Raw genomic sequence first — 18,477 nt, 5'->3', positions numbered from 1 at the left:
TTTTTTTGTTGTTTCTGTTGCTGCTCTAGTAATAATATGAGCAAGTTAATTTGAAACCAATTCTGAAAAGTTTAATAGATCTTACTACCAAATGAATGAGAAAATATTTCAGGGGAAAAACTGGTTTTTTTTCTATTATTTCAAAGGCATTATTTATAATTTCAACAACACTCCTTTAGCCAAGATAGACCATAGTAAAATTTGTTCTAAAACTAAACTGAATGTAACATCATGTAAACATAGTACTTAATTTCCAAGACAAAGGCAGTGTCTTTTATAATGGAGAGAAGACAGACTATTCTTCTTTTTGATAATCTTGGCGTTTCATTGCAATCCTTATACTCTCAAAGTTTGAGAAAAATCCAAACTTTAAAGATGAAGGTTTGGGGACTTTAGCTGACTAGGTATTTAAGTGCAATGGTAGCAAAATTAATAAATAAGCAAATTATATGTAATTTTATTACTAAATTGAGAAAGTGGGGATTTTTCCTCATTTTTTCAGTCAGTCAGATTTATTTTTTGACTCCCTTCAGGATCTCTGATATTCTACTTCTCTTTGGTATAACATCTCCATTTTCTACACTGCTCCCCAATGCAGTACTGTCATTTTTCTCCCCAGGATTACATCAGTATCACCCAGGCACACACTCTTTTCACCACATGACATGCCAACAGACATTAACCCAGTTCCATTCTCTCCTACTAATCCCAGAAAATGTATGCAAGTACTAAAAGTAATAAGCTTCATAACTATTATTATGTATGTCTGGAGCATTTAAAACTCCATCTTTTTTTCAGAACATTAATTCTCAGAATGCTTTTCACAGATCCCCTCCCTCTTCCTCCACACCCATATCTTTCCATAAAATTAATTTCAATATTTAACAACACTTGAGGTAACACATGAAGCTTCTTGCCACAACAGCTCCAACAATGCTGATGACAGCAAACAGGTGCAGTGTTTTTTATATTTTCTTAAACTTTTTATTCTCTTTGCAGGTCTTTCAAGAGCATTTCCCAACCACCATGCAGATATACCAGCCTCACTTATTCAAGCCACTTTTGTAGATCTGGCTCAAAATGAAGAGTATTATTTCACTCTATTTAACATTACTTTAAATAGCTTGAAACATTCTCCTACAGCTCAGACTCCAATATAATGAATTAGCACAAGAAAATTACAGTATGAAACTGAGTCTGTCCTCATCAAGGACAGTTAAAATTGACTAACACAGACAGACATGTTATTTTCATGGGGATTTTTTTTGTTTTTTATTTAATGGAAGTATTAAAGATTCTGAGAATTACAGAACCATAGAATTGTTTGGGTTGGCAGGGATTTTAAAGATCTCTCATTCCAATGCCCCTGCCTTGGGGAGGGACACCCGTCACTAAACCAGATTGTTCAAAGCCCCATCCAACCTGGCATTGAACACTTACAGGGACTGAGCATTCACAACTTCTCTGGGCAACCTGCTCTAGAATGATTAGAAAGTTTTGATAATGTGTCAAACAACAGTCTATCTCCACGCAAAGTACCTAACTCTATGACTTGCTGGAGACAGAAATGTTCTACTTTGCAAAATAACAATTATTTCATAAAATATTCATCTACAAAAACAAACAAGCAAACAAACAAAAAAACCCACCAACAAAAAAAAAACAGGTCCCTGAAGAAATTACTATTTTATTTATTTTTATTACGGTATCATAGATTGTTTTGCAGTTGGTTGGTCGTTCTAAACAGATTAAACATCACTAAATGTTTTTCTGATCTAACTTTCAAAATCCATACAAAACATTTTTGATCAACTGTTTTGACTCTATTACTCCAAATTTTTCAAAGTTTCCCATCTTCTATTGAATTTTTCACTGTGCAGTTCACAAACCAGTTGAAAAACTACCCTTCTGGAGTCCATGAAGCACAATAGCTAAAATCACTGCTCAGACACTGACTTTATTCTGAAGGCCTTTCACTCTGCTCAGTCCTATTATTGCTACTCTCTTGCATTGTATCCTGCATTCTTCAGTCAGTCATGCATCTGTTTGTTCATGCTTCTCCCATATTTATACTCTTCCATTGGAAAACTCCCCAGACAGCCATCTGAGAGTTCTGAAGCCTCCTCCTCAAGCGCTGATGCTGCTGTGGGATGGGAGGCTAAATTAACAGCCCACAATGGTTACAGGGAACATCAAGCATTTACTGTGAAGGGCTGATCAATAGCACAGGTACCCAGGAGCTCCCCTGGAGATACTTACTTAGTAAATGCAACAATTGTCAATGATACATGTATCAAAAGCATGCAGTAACTTGCACAGACAGACTGATAAAAATCTCCACGTTTACCTTGCGCAGCCACAGCCCCCTAGTTTCTAAGTGCTTCTACAAATCCAAACCAGAGCATGTTTTAACATCACAACCACTTAGTGGGGCTCACCATCATTGGAATACTGTCACGATAAAGAGCATAAGATAGCTCTAATCATAATATCCCTCATAAGATAACTGCAATGTTCAAGCTGCCTCAAAGCAGTAATTCCATTTTCTTTCATTGTTTGCTCCCTGGGAGCCAATCCCCTTCTCTAAAAACCACAGATTTCACTAACAGACGTTTTATAAAGACAAGGGATGTCAGTCCAAGACAAAGTCATAGGGTTGGTTATCCCTGACATTCCACTTGGATGGGCAGCTCTCATTCCAAAAGCAACACGGGCAGTTGGCACTGAGTCAGCTGCTCCCCAGACACTGACTGAAGGAACAGGATTTTAGCATGAAGATTCTGACTGCAAGATGAAACAACCACAAAACTGGACCAACCCAAGAGCTGAGACCAGCATCCATTTCTTGCTGTTGATAACTGTCTTTGCAAAGGATGCTGAGGCTCATTAGGGGCAGATCAAATGTCTGAGACATGTAGTGTGTTTCTGTGATTCTCCCAGTCAGTTTCATAGGCCTGTAACCCAATACCTGAAAATCTACCTATATTTTATATATTTATATATATATATATTTACATATATATTTTTTATTTTAATTTTTTACATATAGATATATATATACACACACATAAGGCTAGGACTGCAAGTCAGGAATTCAAAGGATCACATCAATACATTTAATCCTTATTCTTCCCTCACATCAAATATTTCCTACTGGGATATCTAGGAAAAAGCACTTTAAGCTGTTGCCCAGGAGGGCACCTTGAGGAAAGTACACATGTGTGGAGCCATGGGTCATCCTGAAACCAGTAACAAAAAGGTATTAACACCTCTTAAATAGTAATTTAATAGTACATTATTTGAAGATTTCTTCTACAGTGAATTCTGAGCTTATTCCACACCTAGATGATGAGCCTCATTACATTATTCTACTTTTTTCTTTTTAAAGCAGAAGATGTGTGCTTGCAAGATGCCTCAAAAGTCTGCATTATGAATGAAACAAATTATGGAATAGATCAGAATGCATTAAGCATTACTGCTCTGTGTACAAACCTGCTGCAGCATTGCCGCATCAAACTCTCAAAAAAAATCAAGAGACTAAGCCCAAAATGTCTCAAAAAACCAGAGAATATGAATGAGAACCATTAACTGGATACAGAATTCTCAATCTGTACAAGAAAATTGATGTTTTCTGTCTAGTCACTGTCAGAAAAAACACATAATGCATCTGAATTCTAAATCATGCTCATCTGACAACTTTTCATAATCATTTTATTTTCTTACTTCTCCCATTTTTTTAAGCAGAATGTAAATTTTCACTAGAAGAGCAGATTCTGGCAAGGTCAGACAAGTCATAGCTCCTATCAGTAATAAAAGTTACTAATTTTATTGATTTCACAAAACTAATTGGGGTTGTGTGACTTCTTTTTAAGTCTGAACAGACAAGGTGACCTTGAGGCCTTTAACAACATCACCTTCTATGACCATCAAAGCAATGCTCTAATTAAGATGATTTTCTCACCCTAAACACCAAATTCCAAAGTTCTCATTGGTCTTACCTGCCTAGAATTTTTAAATGACAGAAATGCCAAATAAGATTAAAGGAGCTGGTATGAACAGAGAATGCCATGATTTTGAGATAGCTGCCAGAATCTTGGTCCAGAAGAACGACAGCAGGCTATGGACAATAAGGGTCTATTTTTTCTCACTACCCTTGCTAGGTAATATTGGCAGGCAGTCATAGTGACACGGAATGTCACATGCTTCTCTGATACAGCAATGCCAGCAGGTGACGGATAACCGGGAATTTTGAGGCATAAAAAGAATTAACATTTATCTAAAAATAGGTATCAATAGACTTTTAGTTTAAATTTATGGGACAGAAAAAGAAATAATCAAACCAGATGGTATCACTTAATGAAGAATGAAGTTAAGTACTTTGGCAATACAGCAATAGGGGTAAAGCCTCATCTTATATAAAAAGAAAGTTCAAGTCACAAAAGCAGGAACAAACCATATGGGACATGGATTTGACTGTGATTTACTAGACTCTAGACATTTCACAAGGCATCTCACCAAGTGTGTAAACTACTACACAGCCAGTTCTTCAAGCTGCTAAGAGTCAGCAGAAATGGAATAAAACTTTGACCTTCAAACATTTGATATATACTTGGGTTAAGGCTCTCTTCCCTCTCTAGATGTCAAGTTACATAGGAAGCTAACTAGGATAAAATAAATATAAACCCTGACTAGAAAGATCCATTAAATTCCAAATCCTGTCTATAAGATCTAAGCAAAATCACAAAAAAGAAAGAAAATAGCTTTGAGTTCTCCAAAGCAAATTACCCAGTAGCTCAGGATCTTGTCTCTCAAGGAACACTTCTGAAGTTGTAGAGGTTTAGGAAATGTTATCTGTAAGTCAGACTATGCTCTATAGGATGCAACTGTCACCCACAGGATAATGATCTCTAGACCTGACCCTCTACAAGCAGTGAGGAGATTCTCATCACAGGCTTGTCTAGACCCATCTATGTGTATAGGACAAGTTTCAAGACACAGCATACAGTATATGCCTTCTAAATAAACTACCTCCTGATGATCCAAAATCATGAAAAATAATCTAGGATGTGACCTGGAATACCTTCTACACATAGCCCAACCCTCTAATGATTCTGATGATTCCAGAGCAACAGACTGAACTGCGGTTGCTGATTCTGCCAACTGCTCAGACAGAAACTAAACTTGAAGCTTCACTACAAAGCAAATCTTCTCAGACACCTGAGGTACAAGATCCCACATCAGTCATAACCTGCAATGCAACAGCTGGATCCCATATGTTAGAAAACTCAAATAAAAGGTCCTCCAATACTGAGGAAGGTTACATGCCAGGGTCCATAGATTTTGTCCTGCTGAGCTCAAGAAATTAAAGAGAGCTGAACTTTTAGCAGACAAAGGATGAAAACATCAGATCACCCAGAGATTCCTGTTCCAATGTCAGAAACAGAAGACATTGCTTGAACCAAAGTGAATGGAGTTTCTCTAGACCCCTTCAACACTAAGTGCCATCCCTAACCACAATCAGTGCACTGACATCAAAGAAGCTCCAGGAAGACAGTGTGTACTGCCAGATTGCTTATTATCTGTCTCCTGACACTCATGATGTCTGTGCTAGAGCCCTATCACCATTCAGAAAGTTGTAGGTCATCCTTTCAAACCAAGATTAGCTGCAAGTAATCAGCAGGCAACTGTCTATCCTTTTTAAATTCCCAGCAAGTACATCTCCTCCCAAGAAAGGAACTCCAGCAACAGAAAACTACCTGGCAGGACTTCTCAAAAAAAGAGCAGCCTCAGAGGGCCAGTATGTCAATGATTTGGGGTTCTTTGGGGAGAGTAATTGTCATTCAAAGCTGGTAAGTGATTAAATGGATCATTTATGACCAATCTGTTGTGCTTGAGCAGCACAAGGATTTGCTACCTGAACTCACAGGATGAGCAAATGGGCTGTACCAGCATGTGCTGCTTATTGTTCTGCCTTTGAAGATGACCCAGAATGAATGCTAAGATGTTTGGGTTCTTCAGTCTGCAAGTTCCTTGGACAAAAGATTTGCTCAGTTTCATCTGGAACCCATGAAACCATAATGAAATAATTTCCGCTAATCACATCTTCTCCCAGGTCCTGATAGCACAAAAGGAGGCCTCTGTTTAGTTATTGCTATTTACAGGGAATACCAGGACTACTATCATTATCATCCCCAGCGAAAGAGAAAACACTTTGAAGCTTACAACAGTTAAAAAAGAAAAAAAAAGAAAACCTATTGCTCCAAAGCCAAGAGGTCAACTTTGGCATGTGATTCACCACATGACTGCAATTTGTTGATCACAGTATAAAGAGTAAAAGAAGCTCCAGCAGGAAGTACAGTAAGTTTGAAAATGCAAAGCCACCTAGCTGTGAAGGGTGGTAGGGTCTTGAGTGTGGTTAGTGGAAACTCTTTCACTTTGGTTGCACATGCAACTGACCAAATCTACTCTTGGAAGAAATAAAAACAGATCAGTTATTTCAACAGAAAATCCAGTATGTCAGGAAAATATTAACACTTCTACAGAGGAAGTTAAGATGGAAGACACTGGAAACATTCACTGTAACAGGGAACATTAAATCATACCTTAAGGCGCTGAGAACACCTTCACACTATTGAGAATGCTCATATTTAGGTTCCTGTTAGGGTTTTCTCCTATGTTATCCTCCTTTGATTGGAGTAATGTGACATTACTGAGAACAAGTCCCATGCTTGGGTCAGGTTCCTGCCTACCTAAAGGTCTGAGATGCCAAGGGTTAAAGGGCTATCTCAACATAAAGAGTTAGAATCTCATTTCTCTAAATCTACCCCAGACAAATATAATTGTCTATTTTTAAAATAAATAAATTGTTTGTAGATCACGTTTTAAAATACAAAATTACTAAACCCATATTTATTAATAGTATTTCATACTAGCAAAATAAAATACTGACAACTAAAACCACAGAAGGCAGAAAGAAAAAAAGTAAGTGCAGGTTCAGCCTTGTCTAACAACTGCAAGAATTACTTTGAATAAAACAAACTGGAGGAAACCCTAGAGCAAACCAAACTAAAATATAGCTCTTTAAAGCAGCACTGATTGTGGATCAAAGGGAAAGGCCATCAAAACTTCCAGAGCCACAATATTTCTGCATGTCCGAAAAAGAATTAACTCAGAACAAATATGGAAATAATAGCAGGTCTCTGTTAAGCCAACAACAAAGAAATCCTTAATACCATAAAACAAAGTTATGTCAAATTTACCATTTTTAAAGATATGTGAAGCTCCTTTATCACAATGCTTTCAAATGTTATTTATAGTAACAAAAGCAAAGATTTAACATAAAAGTCAAAGGGATTATCATCAATGGTCTAGCTACGCAGAAGTTACTCTTCTACTTCTTTGTTTCATTTGTGGTCTTCAAATATGAAGATGCAATACAAAAATACTTCCATACCGCAACATGATCTGTTTCAACTACACTATCTCAGCATACCAGATGAAGCAACAATCAGCTTTTGGACAGTCAGCCACATTAAACAGTAGCATGCAAGCTAACAATTCCAGTGGTTGGTTTTCATGTTTTTTTTTACAGCATCAGCTTCCCTAATTAATTAGCATAATTTTCTTAAGGTTTACAAGAGGAAGAAAACAGCTCTTAGGTAAGAGCTGGATCGGGTCAGGAGACCACAGCAAGATACACAAGAATTAAGGTATGAATATTACTCACCCAATATGCACACGTCACCTGAACCACAAGGACTCTCCATAGAACTGTAAAGCACGTAAGTCTTCAGTAACACAAGAAAACCTTTCTTTCCAGAAAAATACTTGGAGAAGAAAGAGCAAAAATACTAGAGAGGTGATCCAGCACACAAATAACCAAACAAAGACTACTGTTCTCATTCTTGGGATTTTCTTCTGCTTTATTGTCAGCTTGTGGCAGAGACTTAAGTGAGCTGTGTTTCAAAATACCACTTACAGGAAAGAGGAAAGGCCAATAATAAGGGCAAGCTATTAATAAAAAAAGAAATCCTTTAAAAATGCTACCATAAACTATCTCCCTTCCAGGCAGATGGTTGATGCTGCCTATTATATGCTTCTGAGCTCTGCATTCTCAAAGTGACCAGTCTCTCCTCATTCTGTTCAGGCCTTTGGTTCAACCTTCCAGAAATAACAAAGGATCATGTCTAAAAGTCAAATGATAAAAGTTGGATCACTGCAGCCCGCTTAAAACTGTCATCAGTTCTTATGTGGCAGAGTATCCTTGGGCATGTTTTGTTCTCAGGATTTTTCATTTCAGTAGTTTTTATGCAGAATTTTATGGCATTAAATTTTTAGGAGGCAGCATTCACTATTTCAGGACTTCTAGCAATAGCTTGAGAGTCCTTGTGAAGCTAAACAGATAGAAGATTTTTCATCTGAAAGGAATCACTACAAATTGCTTTAACTACTCAAGTGTTTAACCTTTCTATACAATTTTAATGAGTTCCATGTATGACCAGAAAACAACAATACAGTTACATCAAATGAGGATCAACTAAAAGACAGAAGAAAGACAGGATGTTTCTCCTCCTTCCTTGAAAGGTTTTCTTTTGTTCTCATTCTTTTAAGTGTTCTATCTTAGTCTATCAGATACAAAAAGCAGAAAACTGGCATGGAGATAATGCCCAGGTCGTCCATAAGCACTGCTGTAGTCTGCTGCAAAGGACAAAGTGAGTTGACATATTGGGTGTACATCAAAGATATGCCCTTTGGCAGGTTGTAAAGACAAGTTGCAATTTTGTCCATAAAAATGTGTGTTCTACAAAATGGGCTCTGTAACATGAACTGTTAGTGGTATGCCACCATTCCATTGATCCTGCACATGCGTTCATTTCTCAGGAATGCTTGTAAGCTGGGCTATGCCTTGCCCCTAAGATAAGCAGACTTGTATGAAGAAAAAAGCAGTGTGTCACAGACAGAAAGATTTGACTCTCTGCTGGAGACTTCTTCCATAAAATGTAAGTTCTGATACAGGACATACCAGTGCTCCTGCTTTATTGCCTGTACGACATGTGTGGTATTTACAGCAAGAGAGTAATATAATAGGAGTTCTTTCCTCCTTATGTTTTACAAATTAAGGGAACAACTTGAAAAAACACTGCATCACAGGAACTTAAGTTTTCAAAGACCCCTTAATCAAACACTGAAAATGAGTAAATACAACACTGACAGTCAGTTTGGAGCCTCATCACTTACACATTACAATGTGTTTAAACACTGCCATGTAATGTATTTTTCTGAAGTACTTCTGCTTTTTTCATTTTGAATGTGGGAAATGGAGAGCTGTGAAACAATTTCAGGCTCAAGTCCAGTTTTTGTGCTCCTTTTAATCCATAAGCATTATATGTTACATTATGAGTTTCAAAATAGATTGAATACAGAGACATGACCATATCAACTCCTGTCATAATTACTGTGAGAGAAAGTAGTAATAGAGAATGAATGAGGCAAAAGTGTAGTCACAGAAGGAAGATGATTTTATGACTGTGAAACAGAACTACTATGGAGACGCTGTTGGTATCATAACTACCTCTCCCACAGATTTCCTGAACAGCTTTGAATAAGGTATTTAATCTTTCCATGTCTCAACTCTGCATGGGTAAAGCAGAGGTCAAAATACTTAACCTCATAGGCATGTTGCAAGTATAGAAACATTTGCATTTGGTAAGCTACTGGGTGCTGCTAATAATAGCTGCATATGTGCAACTGAAACATAAAATAAAAACCTGCTTCAGCACTGTTTGAAAGGTGTACAAAAAATTAGTACAGCACCTCACAAAAAACAAAATAAAATTCAGCAGCTCTAGTGAGTGAACTTAAAATAGTTGGGAAACTGGCATGTAAGTACATCATTTAAAGTGTAGATTGTAACATATGGACATGAACAACAGAGTGATAAAGCAATACCAGCAAACAACAGAGTGATAAAGCAATACCAGCAATGTTATCTGTGTCATTTCATACTTTTTAGCACTTCACTTTGAAAGCCTAATATCGTTGCAATGTAAGGGCTTTCACAAAAAATCTACAATGTAAATATCCATACAGTTGCTCCATGTATTAATTCACCCTCTTTTTCCTAAAAATAATTCAGCAGTATACAATTTTACAATGTATTGATCTAGGTAAGTCCTGAGTCGTTTTTTGTGAGTAGGTATCAATCACTTCATTGTTTACTTGTCTATGGAAAGAAATTGATTTAATCAAACCTTGTGGTAATACATTATTGATGTATCCCAAGAAAACAAAGTCATAATGAACCATCAGGGTCCTAACATAAAACACCGTAAGGAGTAGCAATTTTGGCATCAGTCTTTCACCGTGATTTGCAAACATAAGTGACTATATAAGTAGTAAAGATCAGTGTAAGACTAGTTTGTCTGAGCAGCAGCACATGTCATTCACCTAACAGACTTGGGACAAGCTCTGCAGAACTTGGCAACCCCAGGAGGATGGAAAAAAATAACACTGTGGACCATGTGTACCTCTACCACTTATATACAGTAGTGTATCATTTTAGATTCTACTTGATTTTAGCAAATCATTACTCTTCTGGGGGGAAATGTGAGACGATAAGACATCATGAAAATAAGACTCTTAGCCCTTCTCCACAGCAGTGGCTCAGCCTTTGTCCTCCAGAGGCTTTAAACTTTTCCATGTATTAGACCACATGGGAATAGCAATTTTACTCATTACACAATAAATTCCTTTATGCACATTTGTCAAACAAAATACAGCTTACAATGGTAACTGCAGCAGCAACCTGAAACAGTAAAGTTAGTATAGCAATTGATGCATTTTACAGACTTTTAAATGCATGTTCAGCAGCTTGGAGCACAGAGAAACAAGTACCATAGCAACATCTGCCAAAACTATTTTGGCAAACGTGAGCGAGTATTTTACTGCAGTAAAACTTCTGTTACGATCACGAGAAATAAGAGCGTACAGTAGCGACACCATATCACAGCATCTTCACTAATGCTGCATTATTACAAAATGTTGGGGGATGTATAATAAGCCACATCAGAATTTAGCACTGCCCAAGCCTACGAGAATACCTCGATACAGCTTACAGAGACATCTATAGGTAGTGTCTGTCTAATACCTTATAATTATTTACGTAGGAGAGGCTGAACTTCCTATCTAGGAATTCGTACAACGAGGTGAAAACATTTTTACAAGGAAAGTGCTTCACAAATACACTAAACAAATGATAGTAGTAAGATATCATTACCCACTACTAGAAACAGATGCAACATTAGTAACGGCATGTTACTTAAACAATTCAGTCTGTATCAGAGATTAATAAAAGATAAAGTTCGTGTAGATACAAAAAAGCAACGTAACGAGCAGCCTATCCTTCCAGCTTTGTCATCTTTTACGCACTCGGCTGGAGCTGAACCAGACCCAACTTTGCAGAAGACACGCATACGGACGTGTACAACCATACGTGCTGTACCGTGCGTAACTATTTGTCGTACAATTCCTAGAATGGAGAGAACTCAGACATACTCCGAAATGGAAAAACAACATAAACAATGTGCTCTGTTACACTTAGCAAACAGCAATACAGAATCATGAAAACAGATACAGTAGGGTAAGGGAGACAGTTTCTTAATGAAGTGGGAATGGACCGGGTCCCCAGAGCCACGGAGCCTTTCCAGAAGCGGGTTAGATTGCCCTGGGTATTGCCCGGCTCGGTGGAAGTAGAGAGGATGAAGCGAAATCCCAGGACAGAGTTGTCTCTAACGCCCCTCACCCCTGTCCTGTTCGCTCTAAAGGGATGGAAAGGCAATTCCCGGCTATTTCACTTTTCTCTAGATTAAAAGGAGGGATTTTCCTTGGGATATCTGATGCATGAACTTTGCAGAGACAGACACGATCCCTGGGTATTTACACACACACACACACACATACATGCAAAAAGAAAAGAACAGAGGCATTTCCTCACGCACACACCGCGGAAGGGACGTAGGTTATTTCTCCTCTCCAGGCAGGCGGGGAGCGCCGGCAGAGCCGCGGGCTGCCCGGAGCGCCAGCCCGGCTCAGCCGGGCACAGGCACCCGCACCCTCCCGCCGCTCCCGCACGGGCACTCCCGCGCTCCTTCCCGCTCCGAAGCACACACGCCCGGCTCTCTCTCCCTCACTCTCGGAGTCCCTCGCACACTCTTTCCCCAGACTCGCTCACACGCTCTCGCTCTCTGTCTCTCTCCCCCCCTCCCGTCCCGCCCCACAGTGGCCCCGACCGCCGGCAACAAAGCGGCGGGCGGGCAGCGCGCCGGGCTGGCGGCGGCGGGACGCGCTCGCCCCGCACACACATACACACACACACGTACATACACACACTCACACACACACAATGCTGCCGCTGCCACCGCGGCACCTACCAGGCGGGCAGCCTCGGCCCAGGTGCGGTCCTTCTTCTTCCTCTTGTCTTTCATGTTTGCATCTCATTGAGGTGGTTCGGGGGGGGGGAGGCGGGGGGAGGGCGGACCGGGAGTGGGGGGGGGCCCGGAGGGGTTCCGCACGGACAATGATACGGTGACACCGAGCTCTGGAGCCCCCGGGGCGGGAGGGGCGGGGGCGAAGGAGGAGGAGGAGGAGGAGAAGGAGGAGGAGGAGGGTGGGGGGAGAGGCTCCCCGCGGCGGCGGCACAGCTGTGACAGCTTGAGGGATGCTCCGCCGCGCTCACAACAATGCGCTGTGACGTCACGCGGGGGAACCGCGCCCGCGCCCAACATCCCCGCGGCGGCGGCGGCGGCGCCCCCCGCCCCAGAGCGCGCCCGCCCCCCAAGCCTCGCGAGAGCGAGGCCGCGGGCCGGGGGCGGCGGGGAGGGGAGCGGGATGGCGGGCCGGCCGGCGCCGCCGCACTACAACTCCCGTGCTGCTCCGCGGCGGCTCCCCGGGGACGCGGCGCTGGGGGCGCTGCCGGGGCGGGGGCGGCGGTCGGAGGTGGCTGAGGGAGCGGCCGCCTCGGCCCCTTCTCCGCCCTCTGTCCGCTGCGCGCCGCACCGCGTTCCGTAAAACCGGCCCGAAATACTACCCGGCCCGCCCCCCGAGTGCTCGCTGCTCGCTGGCTCTTACTTACGGCTGGGGCAGTCCCCCGGGGCGGCGGTGCTCGCCCGTGCCCTCCTGGCTCCGGCCGGAGCCGCTGCGGGAGGCAGTGTGCCGGAGCAGAGCCAGCCCCGGGCGGGCCGGTGGCAGCGCGCTCGGACCCCGCGCTGGCGTTTCTGCTCCTCTTCTTGTCGGAACAGGAAAGAACATCTTGTTCCACTGAGTAAACAAAGGGAGTTGATGTGCTGCGCTCGTAAAACCGCCGAAGGAGGTTTTCTTTAATTGGATGACCCAGGATTAAGATACCCACGAAATGCGGAGCGAAGGGACTTGGCACACCTTCCTGAGTTGCGGGATATTGTGATGCGGATTTTTCCCCGTTTCCTCCCTTCGCCCAGATATTAAACTGAATTAGGAATGTTATCGAAATACATCTGGTATTTTTTGTTTGGATTGAAAGGCGTTAGGAATTATTCAGGGTTTTCTGTATCTATCTATTCAGTGCCCGCTCCCTCCTTTGTCCTCTCAGCAGCACCCGTGTTACGCCTTGCCTTTTTCCTTTGGTAACATTAAACCTTATTTTTCCGCAAATACACATTTTGCTGGGGGAAAAAAAAAAGAAATCACGCGCAACTACCACAGTGCTTAGCCTGTTTTATCAAGAAATGGACCAGGGCAACCCTGGTCCTTCAGCCCCTCAAGGAAACAGAAGTAAAAACCTGACAGCATCCCCCAAACACTCTAAAGGAGCACTGAATCTGGTGGTTTGGCTCTTCCTCCTCATACTTCTGTTTTAGCGGAAAGATAGGTTGTCACCCTAACACCTTTCCAGATTTCATGATTCACTCCCACTTATATAAAAACATTAAAAATATGAGCAAAACAAAATTCTATTAAAACAGCTGCTTCTAAATTTAGTTTTGATTCCAGTTTATGTAGTGTTAAGCAGAGGATTTGAATATGCCTCAGAAATGTTTTTGAGAAAAATGTTGTTGCAACTGCGATATTTCAGGTTTGACAGTGAGGTTGTGCAAAAAATTTTACAATCAGCCAGTTGTTGAAACAGGTACATGTTCCTTTGTATTTTGCTGAATGACATCTTTGTCACCGTAGTAACATTTAGAAAGAAAAAGCTTGCTGTTAGTATCACTTCTCTGTGTTTTGTGGTTTTGACTTAATATTCACCTTTTCATGTCTGTCCTACTTCAATTTTTTTACTTTTGCATTTCCTTGCCTTTAGTAACTTTCTATTCCAAATCATACAGGTTTTATTCACAGCTCATCTCCCATGCTAAAAGTCTAAGTCTGTAGTAATTGAGTACTTACAACTGCCTTTGAAGTACCTTCATTGTTTTCAGTATTGAAAATACAACAAAATAAAAAAGCATAGGGATGTTTATCAGTCATTCCCATCATAACTGGCTGTTGGAAGTCTGAAAGAACTGTTCTTCATTAGTTCCCATGTATTCACAGGCAGCTGCTTCATCTACATTACATGAACTTCCGTTACTCATGAGACCTCTGGTGTTGCAGTGGTGGTGTTGGACAGAAAAGGAGATTTCTCAGAAGAAGAAGTTCAGTGAGCCCCTAAAGCTAATCTGACTTTGTGGATTTTTTGGTTGATTTGATTGGTTTCTAGTATTGTCTATTGCAGTCAGGGTTAGACTTTCATTTGTTATTTCTGCGGACACCTGGAATAATCTTTTCAGTTTTACATCCTTTCTATTAAAATGGTGAAGAAACAAGACCAGTGTCATGCTGTCATTTAATTTATTTGCATCATTCCTACACAATCCAGATGCTGTTAAGTGATAGAATAGTTTGGGTTGGAAGGGACCTTACAGATCACCTAACTCCAACCACTCTGCCATGGGCAGGGACATGTCCACTAGACCAGGTAGCTCAATGCCCCATGCAACCTAGCCTTGAAAGTTCCTTCTGTTGTTCACATGAAAATGGTTTGGAATTATATACTGACAGTTAGTCGCACTGGCTTTGCTGGAGAAAGAAAACCACTTACGCTGTTTGCTATCGGAGCTTCCACTGAAGAGAACCCACCAGAGCAGGGAGCTGGGGGTACTCTCTATGTTTCATGATGGGGAAAAAAAAAACCGGAATCTGTACTCTTAAAATAGAATATGGGCTTTTTTTCTGTAATAAATCTTGTAGCTGAATCCAATAAGGTTTGCAAGCATATACAGAAACCAAGTGCCTCAACAGAACAATACGCTTCTGCTTTAAGAGAGTTAAAACTCATGTGTAAATCTAGAAGCACAGCACAAAAAGGCTGAGTTCATTTTATGAAAGAAAGCACTTCCTAATGATTATAGGTAGTATTTACTGCATGAATTGGATGTGAAACTACAGGAGATCATAACTTGCTTGTCTAACTGAATTGGCAATAGGAAAATTGAGACGTGGTGAACTGCCTTCAAACTGCAACTATTGGAATTATGGCTAAAAGCTCAGCATATATAACATGTATGAGTGTGTATCAGTGTGTGTGTGTAAATATTTACAGCACATTGTAAACCAGATAGGATAACCTGCATATACTGCAGAAAGATGTTACATTAAAATATATAATTAATTTTTACCTAAGCAATATTTATGTGATGTTACAGTACCAGATGTTACTGTTTTGACCATAGATGGAATCAGTTATTTATTACGGATACATTTGTGTCTAGTTACTTTTTCTTGCATCAGTAGAATGGTCATATGATGCTAAAGTAACACTGGAGGCTGATTTCTGAGCTTCAGTATCCAGTGAATGCATTTACCTGAACTACTGTAAAAATTTTAAGCATTATCTAGTAAGCCACCTGAAGAACATTATTCTTGTTTCCTGCATAGGAAAATTACTTTTGATGTCTACTGCCAATTTTTATTATTGTGTACACTAATACTCCTGTTAAGCAGAAATCTGTGACTTCCACTACTTGTGCAAGTGTTTTTATATGTATAAATATGCATTGCTTCAATACAATGAAACACAATTTCAATACAAATTCCAGTTTCAGCTCTTACAAAAGAACTAGTATCAGCTGGTACATGAAAATGCCATATGTGTGCAGAATGATTTATTCACAGCATGACAATTCAATATAATGTACCACTTCTAAAATGGGAATTATATTCTCTACAATTGAACAAGAGATGCTGAGTTACAAGATAATTAAAAAAATATCCCAGAAGATACTAACGGAGTCACTGCATTTCCTAAATTAGTGTCAGCACAGTGGTGACAAGAAACAAACCAGAGAATTTGGGTTTGTGTGGACGTAGGGAAACCAAAGCCATTGGGATTGACAATTGACAGTTAGCCATTTACAGATACTGATGGCATAGTTGTAGAGTGTGTTTTGTGCTATTGATTTAAAGAATGCCTATTGCCATGTATCCAGACAGTTTGAGCTTCACAGCATTTATGTGAAATTCACAGCATTAATGGAACTTTTCTCTTTTTATCATACACCATATGGACCTGAATCAACATCCCGAGTTTTTCAAATGTGTTAATAATTCTTAATAACAAGCTCAGAATCTAGTATTATAAGGATGATGTTACTGCCTTTGGAAAGTCTCCTGAAGCTGATGAAAAAGATCAAATCCTATAGGCTATACTTCAACATGTCAATATGGAAGGGTGAAAGTTAAATTTTGCTAATTACTAAATTAGATGCGCAGAGTATTCTTTTCTTGAGCATGCCATTTCTTCTTTGAGATTGGTAGAAGTCATAGAACATGTAGAAGAGCTTACTCTTCCCCCTGCCCAGCCAAAAAAAAAAAAAAGACAACCACATTTTTCAGTTCTTAAATCAAGGTGTACATTATTTAGGTACACCTAAATTATGTACATTTATTCCTAACTGTGTGATATGTGCAGAACTACTAATAACTGTGCACTGTAAAATCTAAAGTTATCCAAGACATATCTCACCATAGCAGATTTTCAAACAATGAAAGCTTTGACTGTGAATACCCAGGATTTATTCTGTTTGCTTTAGAGTTCACCACAATTGTCATTACTTTAGTCTCAGACCAGGAATGACCAAATTCTATAAATGTTGGGTTATTTCTTTTTCTCCCCCCTAGCCCTCCAGCAGCCAGATAAAACACTCAGGTCTTTTTCATGGCTCTGCAGCCTGTCTAATCACCCTGGTTGCAGCTAAGCTGAGGTCCACTTGCCCTCCCAACATGTGAGCAGTGATATACACAGCATAGAGAGCTTCCCAAGTAGTCACCTTTCCAAGCTACCTCCAGGCAGCACTTCCCTTGGCCATGCTGGCCATCATTTCTCATACTAAGATATGGAACCACCCTTTCCCAAATCCATAGGGACCATTTCTGCGAGAAGACCATTGTCCTTGAACAATGAACAGTTTACAAGATACCATAAAAATGTTGGAAAGAAAACATGTCTTTGTGCATACACAACAGAAGAGTAGAGAACCTGCCTCTGAGGCATTGCACTCCAACTGCATACAGATCGCACCTCCTGGCAGTTCTGTAAACCTCAGAGGAGCAGGAACTGTCTGCAGATGGCTCACAAGATTACTTTCATTTTATATGACACAGTTTAGTCAAATCAAAACCAGAGCAGCTGATAGTTTATCTCATCTGCTCTTTTTTAGATGCTTATCTAGTTGATTATATGGAAGTTGCTGCATGGATTATAAATATGCAATTACAGGAGAAAAAAATTAAAGCTGTTTACTTGCAGTGTCTGATTTAACAGAAATTACGTATCTTCCTATCTTGAAAGTGATTGTGGAATTCTAAATGTATGGATGCTATTCTAATACCATATGTCAACTTACAGAATGAATTTCACCCACAAGATAGACACATCATGAAATATCACCTCAAGTTATATAGAATTTCAAGGAACTGTGAAGGTGTCCCAGAGGAATTACAGGCAAGATTTATACAACATGCTCATGGTAAGTCTCAAGTTGTCACAACAAGCCAATTGCAGGGTAAGTACAGGTATCCAGAACTTGACATGAAGGACAGAAGCTTAATACTAAAACTAAATATAATACTAAAACTAACTTACCAAAATTAAGACAAGTGACTCATGCAGTACCATTACAGCCTACCCCTTGCATTTTTCTTCTGTGAATGACTGATATAACAGCTTTTTTTGGAAATTATTCCAGCTATCTAGCTGTATTTCTATAACACAACCATAAAATGACCATTTACATTGCGTGATTGCTGCTGCTGCTGCTGCACTTGCTTTCTGGTCTGTTTTCAGCATAAATTAAAAGCTGCAAGAATTAGCACCATTTAACTTCTTACAGTGAGTAGCTTCTTTTTCTGGGAATATATATAAAGTGTCATAATCAGGTTATGGTAAAGCAGATGAAGAACTAG

General features: G+C 40.1%; 1 protein-coding gene and 1 long non-coding RNA gene across 2 annotated transcripts in view; both read right to left on the bottom strand.

The window, feature by feature from the left end:
• Positions 1–13,326, bottom strand: part of ASXL3 (ASXL transcriptional regulator 3) — a 127,217-nt gene extending 113,891 nt beyond the window's left edge. Inside the window, exon 1 of the mRNA XM_085052768.1 lies at positions 13,130–13,326. Coding sequence (XP_084908894.1) covers positions 13,130–13,305 — 176 coding nt within the window. The 5' untranslated portion in view covers positions 13,306–13,326. The remainder of the gene's footprint in view (positions 1–13,129) is intronic.
• On the bottom strand, positions 3,067–12,510 carry LOC146441957 (uncharacterized). Its single transcript, XR_014850096.1, has 3 exons — positions 12,429–12,510; positions 6,603–6,749; positions 3,067–6,461 (listed from the first exon to the last, which is right to left on the bottom strand). It is a non-coding gene; the product is annotated as an uncharacterized LOC146441957 (long non-coding RNA).
• Positions 13,327–18,477: the final 5,151 nt, after the last annotated feature.

The sequence above is a fragment of the Lichenostomus cassidix genome, chromosome 2, assembly GCF_008360975.1.
Source record: "Lichenostomus cassidix isolate B80296 chromosome 2, HeHo_3.0, whole genome shotgun sequence".
In the NCBI taxonomy this organism is placed as follows: Eukaryota; Metazoa; Chordata; class Aves; order Passeriformes; family Meliphagidae; genus Lichenostomus; species Lichenostomus cassidix.
Note: the sequence above shows the minus strand (reverse complement) of the source record. Positions and strands in the feature narration are given on the sequence as shown.